Source organism: Rhamphochromis longiceps, linkage group LG1 (assembly GCF_057381845.1).
Source record: "Rhamphochromis longiceps isolate RC_006_pf linkage group LG1, R_longiceps_female_GT1.1, whole genome shotgun sequence".
Classification (NCBI taxonomy): Eukaryota; Metazoa; Chordata; class Actinopteri; order Cichliformes; family Cichlidae; genus Rhamphochromis; species Rhamphochromis longiceps.
The window spans coordinates 10351658-10369363 of record NC_140557.1 but is presented as its reverse complement, the minus strand read 5'-3'; the positions used below and the strand labels follow the sequence as shown (position 1 = coordinate 10369363).

The following is a 17706-nucleotide window of genomic DNA, read 5'->3' as shown; positions in this document are numbered from 1 at the left end:
AATTAATAACCCCATAATCCGGGTTGTGGTGGATGTCGGCGAAGAACACACACAGATTCAGGACAGAGTTTAACAGAAACAAGGCGTATCCTTATGGGTAGCTCTATATAAGAAATTATAGCTGTTATTATCCCTCCCAGACAATGATAACTATCTGCTTCCAAAGAAGATTAAAGGTTTATACAAGTTCAGAGTTCTTGGAAACCCGGATCGCATTATCAAAACTGAAGAGATTGATGGGATTTTATCTCGCTGTCAATAATACATAAAGATTTATACCATATTTAAATAAAGTGTTCGAAATAATAATTCAACTTTTTGTAGTTGTTTTGCAAATGATTAACAAAACAGATGCTGCTACAAAGGCGGATTGAAAGGCGATTAGGGTTGCCCCTTACACATTTTATTTATTGATTCATGGAATTTCAATTCTGACTCTCTTGTTTTGTTTTAATCCGCACGAGTAACAAGAAACATCCGGTCGTATGAAAATTATCAAATGGATTACTTTAAGGTGCAGTATGGCCGGATGACCGTTTTGCGTTTTAGTGGATTAAAAGTGTTTATTTAAAACCACTGAATAGTCACTCAATCTCATCATGTTCAAAATTATTATTATTGTTGTTATTTTGATTTTGATTATTAATATTATTAGTTTGTTGTTATTGTTGTTGTTGTTTTCTAATAATTCGGTCTTGTTTTTAGCTTCTTCTTTTTTTTTTATTTATTTCATTTATTTCCCTCTCGTGTAGTGTCGTGTCCCAGAATAAACATCTTTCCAGCCGAATCCACTCTAATGTTTGTTATGACTGTTGTTACTTTACACTTAGTCTTCATTAACAGCATAATGCGCCCATCATCAGCGTCTCTTTTGATGTCAAGTAGTTTCATGCGACTCGTTTGATGTCTCAGATTAAAGAATTACTTTACGCCGAGTCTCATGCCACCAAGAGAACATAACACCTCAAATCGGTGTAAGAAAACACAGCTTGCACGCAGCGATGAAGCGATAAATAAAAAAGTGTGCGTAACCTGTGATCCGGGGGCATTTGAAGCCGGTAATTGGAAACACATTGCTCGAACCCTAGTCCGACAGGCATTTGTTATTAATAAGTACTATTTTTTCTACTTGTTATTAGCTCCCTTGCATTGGTTATTGTATTTTTAGTGTGTGGCAATTCAAAAGGAAAAAGAAAAATGAAAAAAAAACGACTTAAAAGTGGTTATAAACTTAATTTTACGTTCTGATTTTAGAGTTTTAACCGATACCCTTTCGTAGCTGAGTCTCCAAGTTTGAGTCTCCAGAGAAAACTTTCTTCTGTGATTTTATATTAAAAGCAAATTGTAGCCCAAAAAAAGTTAATCAGCAAACTGCTTACGTGTATCCGCGTGGTCAAATTGTGCGAATTAATACAAAAATTGCGGTTTAGGCCAGACGCGAACAAATAGCAAATGAAATAGATTGGCGAGCCATAAAATGAGATTTGAAACCCCATTCAAATAAGAGCTCGCGACGTCAGTGCACTTATCCGAAAGAGAGGGAGAGAGACACAGAGGGAGAGAGGGAGGGAGGGAGAGAGAGAGTGTGTTTGGTGTGTGGTTTGTATGAGTGGGGTGAGATTTGAGAAATAGGAGGGGCTTCTAAACGACTAAAAATGTCAATCTGAGAAAGGGAGTCCCAATAATCTAAAGCAATCTGTAAGGACCTGACCTTAGTCCATCCAGATCAATAGGGAAGTGAGGGTGGAAAGAAGAAGAGGAGGAAGAAATAAGGGGCGCAACCGGATCGTTTACACTGGCTGTTCCCGAGGAAATATAGACTTCCCTTGCTTGCACCTTTTGTTGCTCACATGCTCACACTGTAAAAGTGGATATCGAGGCAATTCCATTGCTTTGTGTGATTGCAGCAGACCTTTTTCCCTTTTCCTACCACCATGTCTTTCCCTCAGCTGGGATATCAGTACATCCGACCGATATACCCGCCGGAGCGCCAGGGGATCGCCAACAATGCCCGAGCCGGGACAGAGCTCAGTCCGTCCGGGGCACTTTCCAACGTCCTCTCGACTATGTATGGATCTCCTTTCGCCGCAGCAGCGCAAGGCTATGGAGCGTTTCTCCCCTACACAAACGATATATCAATTTTCAATCAGTTGGTGAGTTGTTCTCCTTTCGCTTAAGTTATCTAAAAACTTTTTGTCGAAACGTAAGCTACACATGACACTGGGATAACTTTATTCCTTTTAAGTTTAAAGTTTTAGAACGCCGCGTTGAACTTTGTAACTGAGTAGTTTGTAAAATATGGTTAAAAGTGGATACAAAGTGACACATTAACAGTGCGCTTTAAGCCTTTTATGCGCATTTAGCACATAAATTCCGGAAACTGATAGTAACGAGAAAAAAAATGATGCAATGTAATGTGGGAGGTTACAGGTAAAGGTGGAGAATAGTGTGTAATAGTAAATGTTTCACTTCGGAAGTGTTTGTTAAACTAAGAAATTACTGTTCCCCCTTTCATCTGCGCTTGGTGATTTAATTCCACTGCAAAACACTTGAATCTTTTAGTTTGTTTACACTTTATTAAGACTCCCACTTTTGTCTTTATTTCTTGATAGCTAGAGAGGATTTTGCGCAATGTAAACATTTCCACACAAACTACTTGATGGTATTGATATAATATGTCTAATCCCTCTTACGCGTCGATTCTTTGTTTTTACAGGGTGCTCAGTATGAACTGAAAGACAGTCCCGGTGTCCAGCACCCCGGGTTTGCTCACCATCACCCTGCCTTTTACCCATATGGCCAATATCAATTCGGTGACCCATCCAGACCCAAAAACGCCACCAGGGAGAGCACCAGCACCCTGAAGGCCTGGCTGAGTGAGCACCGCAAGAACCCCTACCCAACCAAGGGTGAGAAGATCATGCTGGCCATTATCACCAAAATGACCCTCACCCAGGTGTCCACCTGGTTTGCCAACGCCCGGAGGAGGCTAAAGAAGGAGAACAAGATGACCTGGACCCCCCGGAACCGCACGGACGAAGAAGGAAATGTTTACACCAGCGATCACGAAGGGGGGGAGGGGGACAAGAGAGAGGATGAGGAGGAGATCGACTTGGAGAACATCGACACGGAAAATATTGAGAACAAGGACGACTTGGACGACCAGGACGACCTGCATTCAGATATTAAACTCGACGGGAGGAGTGACTCTGAGATTTCTGACGGCTATGAGGATTTACAAGGGCCCGACCAGAGGTTTCTAAAGGCTGTGGGGAAGGAGGGCAAAGACGTACAGAGAGGAGCAGAGCATTTCCACAATCACCGTCACCACTCTTTGGACATGAAAACGTCCCAGCCAAACGGGGAACAGCTCAAACTGAACTCTGTATCCGTGAGCTCACCGCCCTCAGAAAACAACCCCGTCCCAGCCCAAAAACCAAAAATCTGGTCTTTGGCAGAGACAGCTACGGCCCCAGACAATCCACGTAAATCACCGCAAATGAACGGCAGCAACTCCGCAGGGCCGGCCGCTCAGACCATAATCGCTCCTCACAGACTTATCTCTTCTTGTCCGGTTGGGAAAATCCAGAACTGGACGAACCGAGCCTTTTCGGCCCACCAGCTGGCTTTACTGAACTCAAATCATTATCTGGGACTGGCGAACCAGGCCACTGCCACCGGCCTGGCCCTCTACAGCAGCAGGCAAACGGAGGACAAGAGTCATAGTTCAGAGACTTCAGTCACAGGTACATGTCCTCGTCACTGAGACGCGCATGTATAAATAACTACAAAACAAAGACACTAGTTAATTTCATTTATTTTATTTTAGACCTTCTTTTGCCTTCTTTGCCTGTTCATGGATATTTTTTCTGCCTAGGCCACGCAGATAACCAGTGTTAATGTTACAGCAGAATACAGTGTGTGCGATGTGTGCCTGTGTGTGTGTAACAGCTTGTCCGGGAGGGTTAAGAAAAAACCTCATCAGGAAGTGTTTAAGGAAAAAAAAACATTGAAATTGGCGAAAACTCTTCTTAAGATGCCCCCTTTATTTCTTGAGTTGCTGTTACGTCGTCTACTTTATTTTGAGGTCCATGCGCCTGTATTATGGTTTACATTAAGTCCTCAACCCATTAAATCACGTCGTTTTAACATTATATTCCCATAAACCCAGGATGAGCTCTGATCAAAGGAAGTTCAATTAACGCATTTTGATTTTCTTTGCTGCAGCTTCAGAGAGATCTAGTGCCTTGGATGCAGAGAAAAAGCTGTTTTTAACAGCTTTCCACGCAGTTCAAAGATAACGAGGCTGTCAGTTAATGACATTTGGGAATTTTCATTTAATGCAATATCACATTTTAGTTTAAAATGCCACATTTACCCAAATTAGCTTTGTTTCATTTTTTTCATGCGTCTGTGTGCGCTTGGGTTATTTCTTCAAGGCCTATGTTACACTAACTTGTTCAGTCATGCAAATGAGCTCAATGCAAATTCACTCCAGGTTCGTTTTTGAAAGGCAATTGTCACTTTTATATCACTTTATGTTTTCACTCTTCGTGAGACTATTATTAGTGTTGTTGTTTTTCTTCTACATTTTTTGTTACATTTTGTTGTACCCCTGTGTATTTCAGGCCTCAGAACCAACTAGACCTCAGAACCAGCCACGGTTCTTTTGGCTCTTTCCATAAACCCTCACCCACCCTCTTTCTTCTTTAATTTTAATTTGAATATGGAATGTAATATAAGAATAATACATCTCTGTATACTTACATTGTAAGCATGTCCTGTGTAAAACTGCTAATGTAATAATCTATGAACCTGTAGTCTGTGAGTTTTTTTCTTTCTTTCTTTTTGTAAGTTCTGTGAGGATTTGATGTTGAAATGTTTTGTATATAAAGTTAAGAATATGTACATACTTGTGAACCAAATTGTACAAGAAAGTCTATATTTTGGCTAATAAATGAACTGCTGCAACTTAAAAAAAAACAACAACAAAAAAACCAAACAATAAGATTGGTTTTTTTTCTTGGCCGAGGTATTTTGACAGCTGCTTTTGATGGTGGCTGTTACTGTGCATTGCATGTTGAAATGCATTGCTTTGGTTTTTTGTATGTGTGTTACTGGACAGCCCGGGGTACAGACTTCATCCTCCGTGGCTGTGATAAGTATATATTCGAGAGGGATTTATCACACTTTATATAGTGGCGGGACTTAAGGCTAATTAGCCAGTATTGCGGCATAGATTTGGATATTAATGTTGTGAGATTATCCCTATAGAGCTGTAGCGGGCGCATTAATATTTCGAATAATTCTTTCATTCATTTTCACCAGAAATTATCGTCTATCGAGAGACTTTAAGTAATGAACGACTGTTAAAGCATCGCTGGTACTTGGTCATAATGGCTCAATTGATCCTGAAGGTGGATTTTGGCTTGGCAGTGCAACTCCCAGATCTCATCATGCTCAATTTGTAATGATTTTGCTCTTCACATATATCATACATTTTCCACAGCTTATGCTGCTCTATGGTATAATTGTAATATATCGTGGCCGTATGACTAATAATAACATCATTTATTTTGTTTGCCCGTGATGAGATCATTTGCATGTGTGAGCCCTTATCAGAGGAAGTTTATGTAAACTTAGTGTTGGAGCTCCCTCTACAGTCACTTGCAGTCGCCAGTGTTCTGATGCACTGACACTCATTCAGCTAAACTGCTAACCTTTTTTTTTATATCAATTTCTAATTAATCCATCAGTTCGATTTAAAATTCGATAGCAACATTTTTCAGTTATAATCCTGTCACAAGAAAATACCTTTCAGACCCGTTTTGAAGTCTTTGTATTATTTTTAGAACGTCCATTTGCAGCAGTTCCTCAGAGTGCGCTGCATTTGTTTTTAATATTTTAACGTGCGTGTGTGACCTTTTATGTAAAAATTCTATTTTTGCCCTAAACGTTCCAAATTATTTAATGAAACAAAAAGGGGCATTTCCATTTGAGGTGGCAAACAGCACCTTTTCGTGCACGAGCCATATATTTAAAGTGCAATAAAGAAAACAGTTACGGATGGTATATAGATCAAATTCTTCCTTTTTTTTATTTGATTTTGATTGTTTGTTTGTTTTTTTAACCTTTTACGACTGCCATAGCCTCAATTTAAGTATTTCGCGATATGTGAGATGCGGTTTATAACAAATTCCATTTGTTTTTTTTGTTGTCTGTTTGTTTGTAGTTATTTATTTTTTTGCTTGTTTTTCCGTTGTTTGTTTTAGTTTGTTACGATGTTGATTTTAAATGTAAACAGATTTTTTTTAGTTAAATATGAAGAAAGAAAACACACACGCGAATGAAAATATATTTTATTAACCTATTCAATTTCCTCCAAATTGTTGTTAAGTTCTGAAAGTCTAAGGAAGGAAGATTTTGCATTATTTATTTCAAACAAATTTTTTAAAGTTTATTTTATGAGATCGGCGTAGACTGTCACACTATCCCAGTTAATAATAAAATAATACCAATGCTGACATTTAAAAGGGATTTCATTTATTATTGCGTTTATATTTTTATAGATTTTTTAACACATAGCAGATTCAGCTGGCCAGTCAGAGTCTAACCGTTTAGTGCACCCTTTCAATTCCATTCAGGGCAGGAAAAGCAGACGAAAAGCGCTGATTCGCTCGAGCCGTATCCTCTCTAGGTTTGGGATGTGCTTTAAACAAACCACAACTTAGCCAAGAGAAAGGCTCCGGAGCCTTTAGCAGCTCTGGAACTCTTCTCACCATGTTGCCTTCCTGTGTAATCAATTATCTTTCTTGAGAGCCACATCTAACCACGCGATGCATATTCATAAGAGGCATCAGCCAGCTCATTGATGCAATCTCTTAAAAAAAACAACTTATTTCTCGTTTTTTAATTAAAGAAATCGTCATCGCACTCAGACTGAAAGTTCATGATTATATAATACTAGGATAACTTTGGTTTTTTTTAAATGCTCCAAGATATTACAATGAAAAACAAACTAAACCTTTAAAAAGCCTGACAATGAATGTCCATGAATAAAATACATTTAATTAAACGATTGTTGAAGATCTGCATCAGTTTATATATTTAAAAAAGAGTACACAAATAAATGGCTTCCTGCAAAGACAGCTAGCTCCATGTAAACGCATTGAACCTTATCATAAAAAAACGATGCTTATTTCCTCACAGTTCACAGGATGTTTCCTCCTAAGGGCCCATGACTAGACTCCTCTTGATCATGAGAATTCAGCTGAAATGCTACTGAAGGGCCAGTGATCATGTCTAGAGCTCAGGGCCTCTCCTCTGATCAGTGCATGAAATTAGGGATTAAAATGCCTATGCAGAAACAAAGTAATCATGCCTGCTTATGTCACCAAAGGTGTCCAACCTGCTCCTGGTAACAAAGAGCAAATGGAATGCATTAACTAACATTTTGTGCAGAGCTACACAGGGACCATTTCCAGTGGGGCATGGTGTGTCACTCGTTTCCTTGCACATTAAGTGGATGTTCTCTTGGCTAATGAGCAATAATCAACACTGACTCCTCTTCTTATTTCTAAGGTCCATGCTGTGTTAAATGCTCAGAGGGTGTGAGGCACACTGTAGCTCTGCAGTACTGAACTCCCCAACAAAACGCAGGCTAATCTACTCAACAAAAGGCTGTAAGAAAAGCCAAGAAGTTATAATTGAAAAAGAAAAATTAGAAGCAAATATGACATCATTTTTTTTTTTTCAAAATCAGGGGTCTAAAGAAACTTGTATTATAAATGATCTCTTTAGGCAAATTTGTGTAATTAGGCTGCATATAGATAAAAAAAATACTTAACCTGATTTGAGATTTCCCATATTATAAGGCAATATTGTCTTAATTATGCTCTCTGTCTTGTAATCATACACTAACTGATAAATATTATAAAGACGGGGAAACACATATGCTTTTGACACAGTGAAAATAAATTGTATTTCATTTCCCATCTAATTGCTTACATTGTTCGCTGCTGAGTGCTGCTCGCTTTTGCCCTCGATATGCTAAGACAGGACTACATACATGAGGAAACAAGTAATGCACTCTCGGACAGCCATTTAGAGTGGGGAAAAAAATCTGAGAAAGATGGAATCATTAAAAGGAAATCTAATCTGTCTTTCGAAGCATTCATTGATCTGGGGAAAGGTGCACGCTGAAAGGGTCTGGCCAATGGAGCCATCAGAGGGCCACGTGTGAATAGGGAGAAACCATGGAGTAAATAAACACTAGAGCAACCCATTGGAGGGGACCAGAGGTGCCATGTGAAAGAAGAGGCCGCTGCGAATAAAGAGGGTCACTCTTGTGTTTTCACCTCATCCAACCCTTCTGTCATTGTAACTCCACCACCAGTGCCACCTCCTCCTCCTTCACGCCCCAGCCTGGACCATTCTGCCACACCCCCTCCTGCCACAGAGACATACAAATGTCACCTCCTTTGTAGACCTAGTCAGGGTTAGAAGCAGCCCACTATCTTTGTGTGGCGGCCTAATCCTTTTATGAGCCACTGTCGACCGCGCCCACACCCAGTGCTTGCCCAGTCTATGAGAGGGGCTGCCCTTTTGCAAACGCTGAGCTGACTGCAGGAGGAGCGGTGATCTGCTCTCAGGAACACATGTTCCACACACCACATGCCTTCACATACAAGCCTACAGTCCACAACACACCATAGCAACTTGTAAAAGAAATTGCACTCTAGAGCTGAGAGGAGAGAACGTGAGAGCTCAGTTTTAGCCCTTTCAATGATATGCTACTTCTGTGTCTCCTGCATGTTTTATGGCACATTCATTATTGAGAATCTAAGTGAAAGTGCACAGCAACATGTTAAAGAATAGCCAGGGAGCAGGGAGAGAGGGGTTGTTGTGTTTCCCTTGGTTGTGCAAAGGACAAAAGGCCCAGACGGAGTGACATTCTCTAGGCCCGAAGCGGGAGAGAGGGAGGGCACTGATTTCATGCCTTTTGTTGATCGAGGTTAGAGAGAGGAATTCTTTCACTGAATCCGAAAGGCAACAAGTGGGGAAGGGGGTAACAGGGCGACTGGCCAGAGGGAGAGGCGACGGGGCTTTTGCCGTTCACCCAGCTGAAAGATTGTGCTTTTCTCAGCCCCTTTCAGATCCTCATACAGGCCCGAGTTACAGGGCAATTATGGAAATGCAGCTTTGAAGCCAAGCATAGCCTTCCTGCACTTCTTCCTCAGGACAAAGCAAAAGCAGCAAGGGCTTTTTTATGCCCCCTCTTCTATAAATCATGTTTCAGCCCGAGTAAGTACATATTCCTAACCTTTTTTTTTTCAGTGTCACAAAAAACGTAGTATGTGCCAACATTTGTGAATACTCTTTATATAACTGTGTAAAAAGAAATTGCAGGAGCAGTGTTTTTACTGAATTATTAAAGGAATTTATTTTAAGTTTCTGGGGAAAATGTGTACTCCAACATTTCTTCACTCTGTTAATCTGCCAGTAAAGCCTTGGCCAAGGAGATAAGCAAAGGGGTGGGCTTGAAAAAAAAAAAAGGCCGGGCCTCAAAGCTGCTTCCAACAGCTGCACAATTTTACCAGCCTGATGTCCCCACTCCACACCTTCTCCACTCACACGTCACTAACAGAGGCCCAGCAAACCATCAGCCCTGTCCTTTCCTAGCTTTGTACATTAGTCAGCGGTGTAGCACAGAATTTCACCACCTCATGTGAACTAATAAGACACATTTTCTCCAGCTTTTGAGAGGATCGCATAAGAGTGATGTCTCTACATCACCCGACACAGCAGAGGCCTTGTACAACAGTGCCTTTACACTCTGAGGGTATCTGACAAATGCCAATACTCCAGCTTTCACTCATCACTGTTAATGAGAGGACATATTTTGGACGTTTCCAATATTTGTACAGACTTCATACATTATGAAGGCTCTTTTATTCACAGTACCAGGCGAAGAAGACAAGGGTGGGGTAAGGTAGGGGTGTATTCATGAGTCCTTAGGATTGGTTGACTGCTGAAGGGAACTTAATAAATTCTTCCTCCTTGGAACACTGTCAAACAAGTCCTTTCTTACATCTACCATGAATACATTACCAGCAAGCTTGATTGATTAGAGACCCTCGCGAGAGGGTGAACCGATGAACCGACTCCCCTGGTGTGATTAATAGACTTTATTAAGAGAGTCCTCTCCTTTTTAATAATGGTAATGTAAAGGAAGGCGAGGAGGGGGCGGGGGTGTGCAGGAAGTCTAACGATGATCACTGGTGCTGTCCCTCTCTTTGATCCACATCCCCTTTAGTTTGAGTTCATTTTCACAACCTCAAACTGAATATATCCATCACCTCCGTATCAGAGCCCCACACTGCAGATATGAGCTTCTTTTTATATACTGTTTTCACTTTTGTGCCTGCCAATATGAGCCTCTTTAATACATCTCTCCTGGGTAATATGAGAAGCTGGATTGATTTGGATTCCTGCTAACAGTTTACGGCTAAATGAAATTGACTGATTATTCATGGAAGATCTTTAACAGACTGTGTATCAGAAATTAAGTGATGACTGCTTTATTCTGCACCTAGTTTATGCGATATGACACACTATAGCAGTTTGTGTGTGTATTATGATAGAAATTTGTAATTTTCTCTGTATAATAATAATAAAAAGAAGAAATTGTTCTCTCCTTTTTTTCTCACCAGGGTGACTTGCATGATCACTCTGAAACCAAGGTACCACGATACCTGACCATCTTGTGCCTTGCCTTTCCTGTACTTTTAATAGACATAATGAATAAAAAACACACAAAATATTCAATATAAAGAAACTACTACATAAATGTGTGTTTGGGTAAGTCTAAGCTTGCATGTGGTAGGTATGTGTATCAAACAGCTTGCTGGTTAATCATTGCTCTGGAGAACTACTGTTAGGTGTTAGGGAAGGGGGTAAAGGGTGTACAGGAAATTATTTAACTACCGAGAGCTGAGCCCACTTATCAGCACAACACAGGAACAAGAGAGACTTTACCAGCACTGGACACGACTGCTCCAACTTATCACCATGCCGTATTTTGCAATATCCCACCACAAGTGATTTATCCAAGCACGGATATCACAGATAGGCCTATTCACATCCCAGCACATTACTGCATGACCCAGACAGATTCTGTTTGCTTTGCTGCTACAAACCAGACACACCTATACAGTCATATATGACATCACCAGACAAGCCATGTAAACCTGAGAGGGAGGTCGATAATAGCAGGTGAGAGGGCTTCACTGTGTAATGATGATGCCTACCAGTGTCTAAGTTGTAAACCCCGGTATTGATTCTCTTCAGCTCAACCGATACGCTCCACAATCTACCACGCTTGAAAGTCTGCAGTAATGTGTCTGCATAGAATCCAATATCCGTTACTATTAATGAATTCTGACAAGCAGCTCAACCTTTGTATTTTATTTTGACTTAACCAAGTAAGTCCCACTGAGAGCGCAGATCTTGTTTCCAAGGAAGACCTGGCCAAGACCGCAGTCGTACATTTGGTTACAGTAATTTAGAACAAATTTAGTAAAAATAAACACATTTTATATTAAGAAAAAATGAAAACAGAAAGTCAGTGAACAAGGCAGAGAATGAGAGACACGAGAGACAGACTAAGAAAGGCACAGTGCTAAAACAGTAAATATATGTTTATAGAGAGTGTTTACAGTGGGTTTTAGTAGGGGTATAAATAATGGATTTGCCAGTCTATCATGCAGTTTAAGGCTGTGTGACATGCTTCCTCGTACTCCATAGGGAGTTTGAAATATATGTGCTAAAGGCAGAGGAAAAGAAGAGACAGAGAAAGTACTCTATTCTTCTCAACTTTCTTTGTGCTTAGATAAACTTGTTGTTATGTGCATTGTCAGCCAGTCCAGCGTGACACCTCACAGCCAGATAATGGCACTACCATGCAAATTAGCAGTGGGAAGAACTATGCTACGACATGTGTGTGTGCATGCACGCATGCACGCATGCACATGTGTGTTTGTGTGCCTTCCTGTTTGCAGCTGTTTCGTTAGCATTTATTAGCAAACGAAAGAGTGATTCAGTTGTGCCATGTGGACAGATTGGTGCCTTGTTTTTGACACAGTAACGAAATGCATATCGAAGGAGGATTCTTGAGCCAAATTCTGTTCTCAGTCAGCTCTCTCATGTAGTTCTGAGAAATCTCCCTCATGTATTTAAAACAAGTTGCCTTAAGATATCATAGAGACAAATTAAAAATGATGGTTTGTCACAACCAGAGTCGCCTAAATTGCCAAGTAGAATAATAACTAAGATTTCCTCCTGTTACTGAAATAATTTAGATTATGGAGTCACGCCTTCACAAGACAAAATGACTTTACACACAGTGTTTAGAAGCAGTGCTAAACATCATATAGATACTGAACTGTGCATTTAGAGTCACAAAATACATCACATAATTACAGCCAACCAATGAACATGTGATGAGGAATATTTCTTGCTGTATTAAGAATTACATGAGTTCCTCCAGCAATCCTTTAAAGACCTAATTTAGGAAATAAAAACTAAAAATGTCTACCTAATTTTACCCTCTTTTTAGAGTTAGAATGGGAAGTAGGAAGCAGGTTCTTGTGAGATACAGGGTAGAAAAGTGTCTGAACAAGTCAAGTATTCAGTGAAGTATGAATGCTCCATGCCACCCCCAGCTGTGTAGATTCTTAAGTTTTGTCCCTTGGCTGGAACTGGACACAATGAAGGGGCGCTCTCACAAATAGAGAGGGGTGGGCACCTTGTCACTGTCTTCCCTTCTAGAAGGCCCAGCATGACCCGCCTCCTTCTGTTGTCATGCTAAGACAGCAGCGCTCACTGGAACTGTACCCCTATTCATACATCAGACTCAAACCCACGCTCACTCAGAGACAAACGTGGTAGCCGCATTCAGTTTTCTCCTACTAATGTCAACACTTCCTCTGAAAGACAAAACCCATGCAATTCTTGAGGAAATTAACTCTGGTTCCTGAGATCTGTGAATATGTTCAGCCAGCTGATGACTTTAAGGGCAACTAATATGGACCTTGAGTTCCCATGAGTCTCATCACTGAGAAGCACAGACTTCATCTGTAAAAAGACCATGAGAACAGGCATATCTAATGTCATTTTACAGGTAGATAGAGCAGGAGATTGGGAAGTAATTGGAAGTAATAACAGATAGCGCTCTTTCAGTCCCAAAGGACTTTTTTCTTCCTACACCCCCAATTTCCCAGAAGACTTCTCAGCATATTTGCATTCACTTGAAAGAAATATACAGTGGATGAACTGTGACCTTTGTTCCCCTTCCCTGAAGGTCACCAGTCCACTTTACATACACAGATGAGGCCCTTTTTTCCGGAAATGATAAGACAAACAGAAGAGAAGAGGTAAGGTCAGCAAGTTAAACCAACAGCTAGAATGACAGTTAATTGGCCAGAGGGTAGTGTAACTGTCATCCATTTCCCCTGGGCTGACTTGGGAAGACTCCCCCGACTGCCTCTACTTGCTCTCCTGAGACCTCCACTCCCCTCAAGAACGTTCACTTATCAGCTGTCTCCCACAGGTTCAACCAGTGGACATTGGCGCAGGGGAAAACAAAATGATTATATTGCCTCCGATTTGATTATTACTTCATCATTATTGTTTATATTGTGGTTATACACAATAAAGACTGTGACAAGTGAGGAGATGAAATGTCAGAGTGAATTACAGGCATATGCAAAAGCTGGCCACAAATCAGCTGGCAGAACTAAAAGGTCTTTCTTGCTAATTGCTCATATCCTACCAGCAGTGAGAGGCGTCCAGCCGCTGTGCAATAGACTGAGAGCCGACAGATAAGACCATGTGTACGGATGATTCGACCCATGGTCTAATGACTTGTTTAGTCCTGAAGCAGTGACACATGGCACAGAAGCTCTTGGGTCTTCTTTGTGTGTGTGTGTGTGTGTGTGTGTGTGTGTGTGTGTGTGTGTGTGTGTGTGTGTGTGTGTGTGTGTGTGTGTGTGTGTGTGTGTGTGTGTGTGTGTGTGTGTTTAAAAACAGTGAAAGACAAGGAAAAATAACTCTGTGCACATTACTTGGAATAAATGGGTTTGAGTGGGTGTGTGCAGGAGGAGACCACATGCATATATAAGGATGAGTGATGGTTTTAGCAGAATCTGTCTGCCTGATTTCGGTGGGCCTCGGTTTGAGGATGTGAAAGGCGAGAGAGAGTGTGTGCGTGTGGGAGATAATAGGCCTTTCTCCACGCTGCTCAGTGTTCCACTGGCACACAGCTGGTACACAGCTGGCCATCCAACTAAACTGTTTGAGTACCTTTTCCCCTTCTGAACCCTCCCACTCCAGCACCACCCAGCCACCCCTAAAGAATGCCAGACATGCAGGGTAAGGGAATAGGGGGGGAAATGGTTAAGATAGAAAAAAAAAAAAGCATTAGACTTAATGGAGAGAATGACAAAGGCCTTCTATGCCCAAAACCCATCTGAGGTTTAGTAGGAGGAGATCCACCAGTGACAGACAGGTGTTCCTCAACAGCCAGAATAATCCAGTTCCTCCCTCTCTGCCCTGTGGCAGCCAGAGATAATCTTCAGGCTTCCACTGTTCCCTAAAAATAGCAACTGGCCTTTCTGTCCAGTTTCAGAATGAGGAATTATCAAGTGAGTTATATTTATGAATTTAAAATAATTACCATTTGATCAATATACATATGAATTATGTCTTAAACTAATACAATTCTGTTTTATTACACTAACAACACAATTATGCACCCACATTGATCTGGGATGAAATTTTGTAATGTAGAGGTATTGAGACTGTTAAAATATCACATATGCCTTAAATTTATTCTTGTAATTTATGGGGTTCATTGGGCTATATTTCAAATTCAAAATGAGTTAGGCCCCCATACTTTAAAATATTTTAATCGGTGAAGATAGCTGACAGATAATATTATATTTCACCAAATCAAAAAAGGAAAAAATACATCTTGAAATAAGGCAGCCATTTAATATATATACCATTGTCAAATAATTTATTTATGACTAATCTACAACTGCTCATTTTGAAAGACCAGCCAGTACCTACTGTTAAGGGTTCAATATTGAGGAAGGGTACAAGAGGTGATCGAAGAATAACCACACTGATCCGGCCGAGTGAAGTCAAATGATGATTTTAATATTAATAATTGATCTTCAACTTAATCAAAGCACAAACAATTATTTTATAGCATCAGGGTTTGATTAATGACGCCCCCTCATACGTCACAGATACATTTTATACATAGATCAGATCAAAACCACAATGACTTTTAACACAGTTCGAAAGGACATCATCTTCTATTTTCATGGCCGATTCCTCCGGTCAACCTTTTGACTTCTCGTTCAGCCACTCATCCTGCAAGACCTCGTTCCTTATTCTCAGAGACAACAAGGAACGGTTCCTCTTTTACAGAGACAATTTCGCAGTTACAACCAGACATGACTAACCTCTCACCTACTAACGCTCACAGACAAACAGAGGCCCCTGCCAAATGTGTCACAATGTACTCAAACTAAAGATAGAATATAAACTGAATAAATGCTTTAAACCAACTAGTACTACTTAAAACTCAATCCAAGAACATAAACATATAAAAGATAATAGAAATAACCTGATATAAGTGTTTTGTAAGCATGTATTGCACTTTCTTCTATGTTCTAGTTTCCCTCAGCATGTATCACCTGGACAGTCACGCCAGTGAAGCTTAAGACCCTTAATGAACCGAACACCAAATCAAAATAAGCACAGATATGCAATGTGTATAAAATAATTGTAACTGCATCTGAAATACAAGGTTAATATGATAACAGTATGCATGAACATCTTAAGGCCATCTTAAAGCTATCTGTTACATTGTTAAAGCAATGATCATACTGCAGATTATATTATGCTGGTAAAATACTTTTGTTCATCCCCACACTACACAAATCAAAATTTCTTCAACTAGATACATGGATTTAGATAAATCAGTAAATAAATGCAGTAATTATCAACAAATTCCTATAACTCCTTACTAACTAAGTTTTATAGGAGGTAACTACTGTGAGGTAACTACACTTTCCACCTCAGAGAGTAAGAATAACTGACATTACGGTATGGAACTGAGCACGGCTGGTTTGTAACCATCTAGAATGGCAAGAATGCTAGCTGCATGCTAAAGATCTCTTGTGGAACCAAGTGACCATGTGAGCTACCTGATGAGCTAATGGCTGGTAACCAGCCATCACCTGGGACTGGGGACTTACTTAGAACTAATCATGCTGGAAAATGCACAAAAAAGACTGCTAAAATGTAACGCAGTATGTGACCAATAACAAAAGTACCTACTTTAGCCATCAATGGCAGTGAATACCTACTACTGTGATGTAGAGAAATAAGTGAATATTTTAAAGGAATGGAAAATGCAAATATGTTGGGACATCATTTATAAGCTGGAAGTGTTTTATCTAAAAGTGCCTGGAATTTGGAATGTCTAGAAAAAGAAACTCAAATGTCCCTCTTGTATCACAAAAGTAAGTTAAGGCACAAGCATGGAAAAATTGTATAAATTAGTATAAGCCAGCCTGGGCATCTAGAATTTTCAGCAGTAAAATGCATTTTTCACCAAAAAGCATGAGGAGTAACACTTAAAATTCACCAGTGAAACATTTTGGTGATAACCTTTTGTTGCAATGTGCAAAGCTAATCAAGGAAATCAAAATTGTCAGTTATAACTATTGGTAGTGTCCATATATTTACATTTATTTGCTTGTGGGTCTGTGCTTGTTGGCCGCGATGTACAGCAATACTCAGCACACTTTCACCATAATAATACAGTGAATCCTGCCTACGAGAGCCTATTGTGATCACAGTTTAAATGACAACTGATGAATCTGAAATATGAAATAGTTTTGCATGGATGCACTTCCACCTGTGCTATCAACAGTATGCAAAAGACAGGGAACTTCAAATTACATATCTACATTTGCATACTAATGACCCAGTTTGCTGTTTTTGTCATTGGGCAAAGTAGATGAACCGCATGATCATGAGATTGTGGGTTGGGAGTGATTCAGATAAGGAGTATGCTCTGTTGAGGACAGCAAAGCACATCCAGATGACAGGGACACAACACTCTTACACAATACAACTCAGAGAAACACAAGCAGCACAGTTTACACAGGGCTATAATCTAAAATAAGATGACTCTCAGCAGAGCTACAAATTAAATAAAGCCAGAACCTGGATTCCATTATCATGTCTCCCAATGCCTACATTTTTATAACATTTAAATGGCAAAATAAATATGAACACTGCTGTATCAAACAAAGCTCTAACCAGTGTTTGTTTTTGTGGGAATGCTCTGTGAAATGAAAAGCTATCATGGTAAACACAGTCTTTTCTACCTAAAATTTGTGACTGGCACCAAATGTTTCTGAGTGTAGTAATTGCTGGCAGATTTGTAGATGTGTGTTTTAATTAGCCTTGACAGGCTGCTGATGGCATTACAGAAGTTGTTCCCATCAAACAGGCCCCAGAAATGGAAAACCAGCAGAGATCAACCATGTGTGCTTGCTGCAGTAATTTGAAATAAGCCGCAAGGTAATGGCAATACCCAGCAACTATATGAACGATGTACACCAG

General features: G+C 40.2%; 1 protein-coding gene across 1 annotated transcript; it reads left to right on the top strand.

The window, feature by feature from the left end:
* Positions 1-1672: 1672 nt before the first annotated feature.
* irx3a (iroquois homeobox 3a) lies at positions 1673-4177 on the top strand. The gene is made up of 2 exons (XM_085427888.1): positions 1673-2153; positions 2717-4177. The coding sequence occupies exons 1-2, from the start codon at positions 1935-1937 to the stop codon at positions 3764-3766; spliced, it is 1269 nt and encodes a 422-aa protein (XP_085284014.1). The 5' UTR covers positions 1673-1934; the 3' UTR covers positions 3767-4177.
* The last annotated feature ends 13529 nt before the right edge of the window (positions 4178-17706 follow it).

Coding starts and splice junctions, on each gene's coding strand:
- irx3a (XM_085427888.1), top strand. CDS start 1,935: ATGTCTTTCCCTCAGCTGGGATATCAGTACATCCGACCGATATACCCG. Junction 2,154..2,716: donor TATCAATTTTCAATCAGTTG/GTGAGTTGTTCT, acceptor TTGTTTTTACAG/GGTGCTCAGTATGAACTGAA.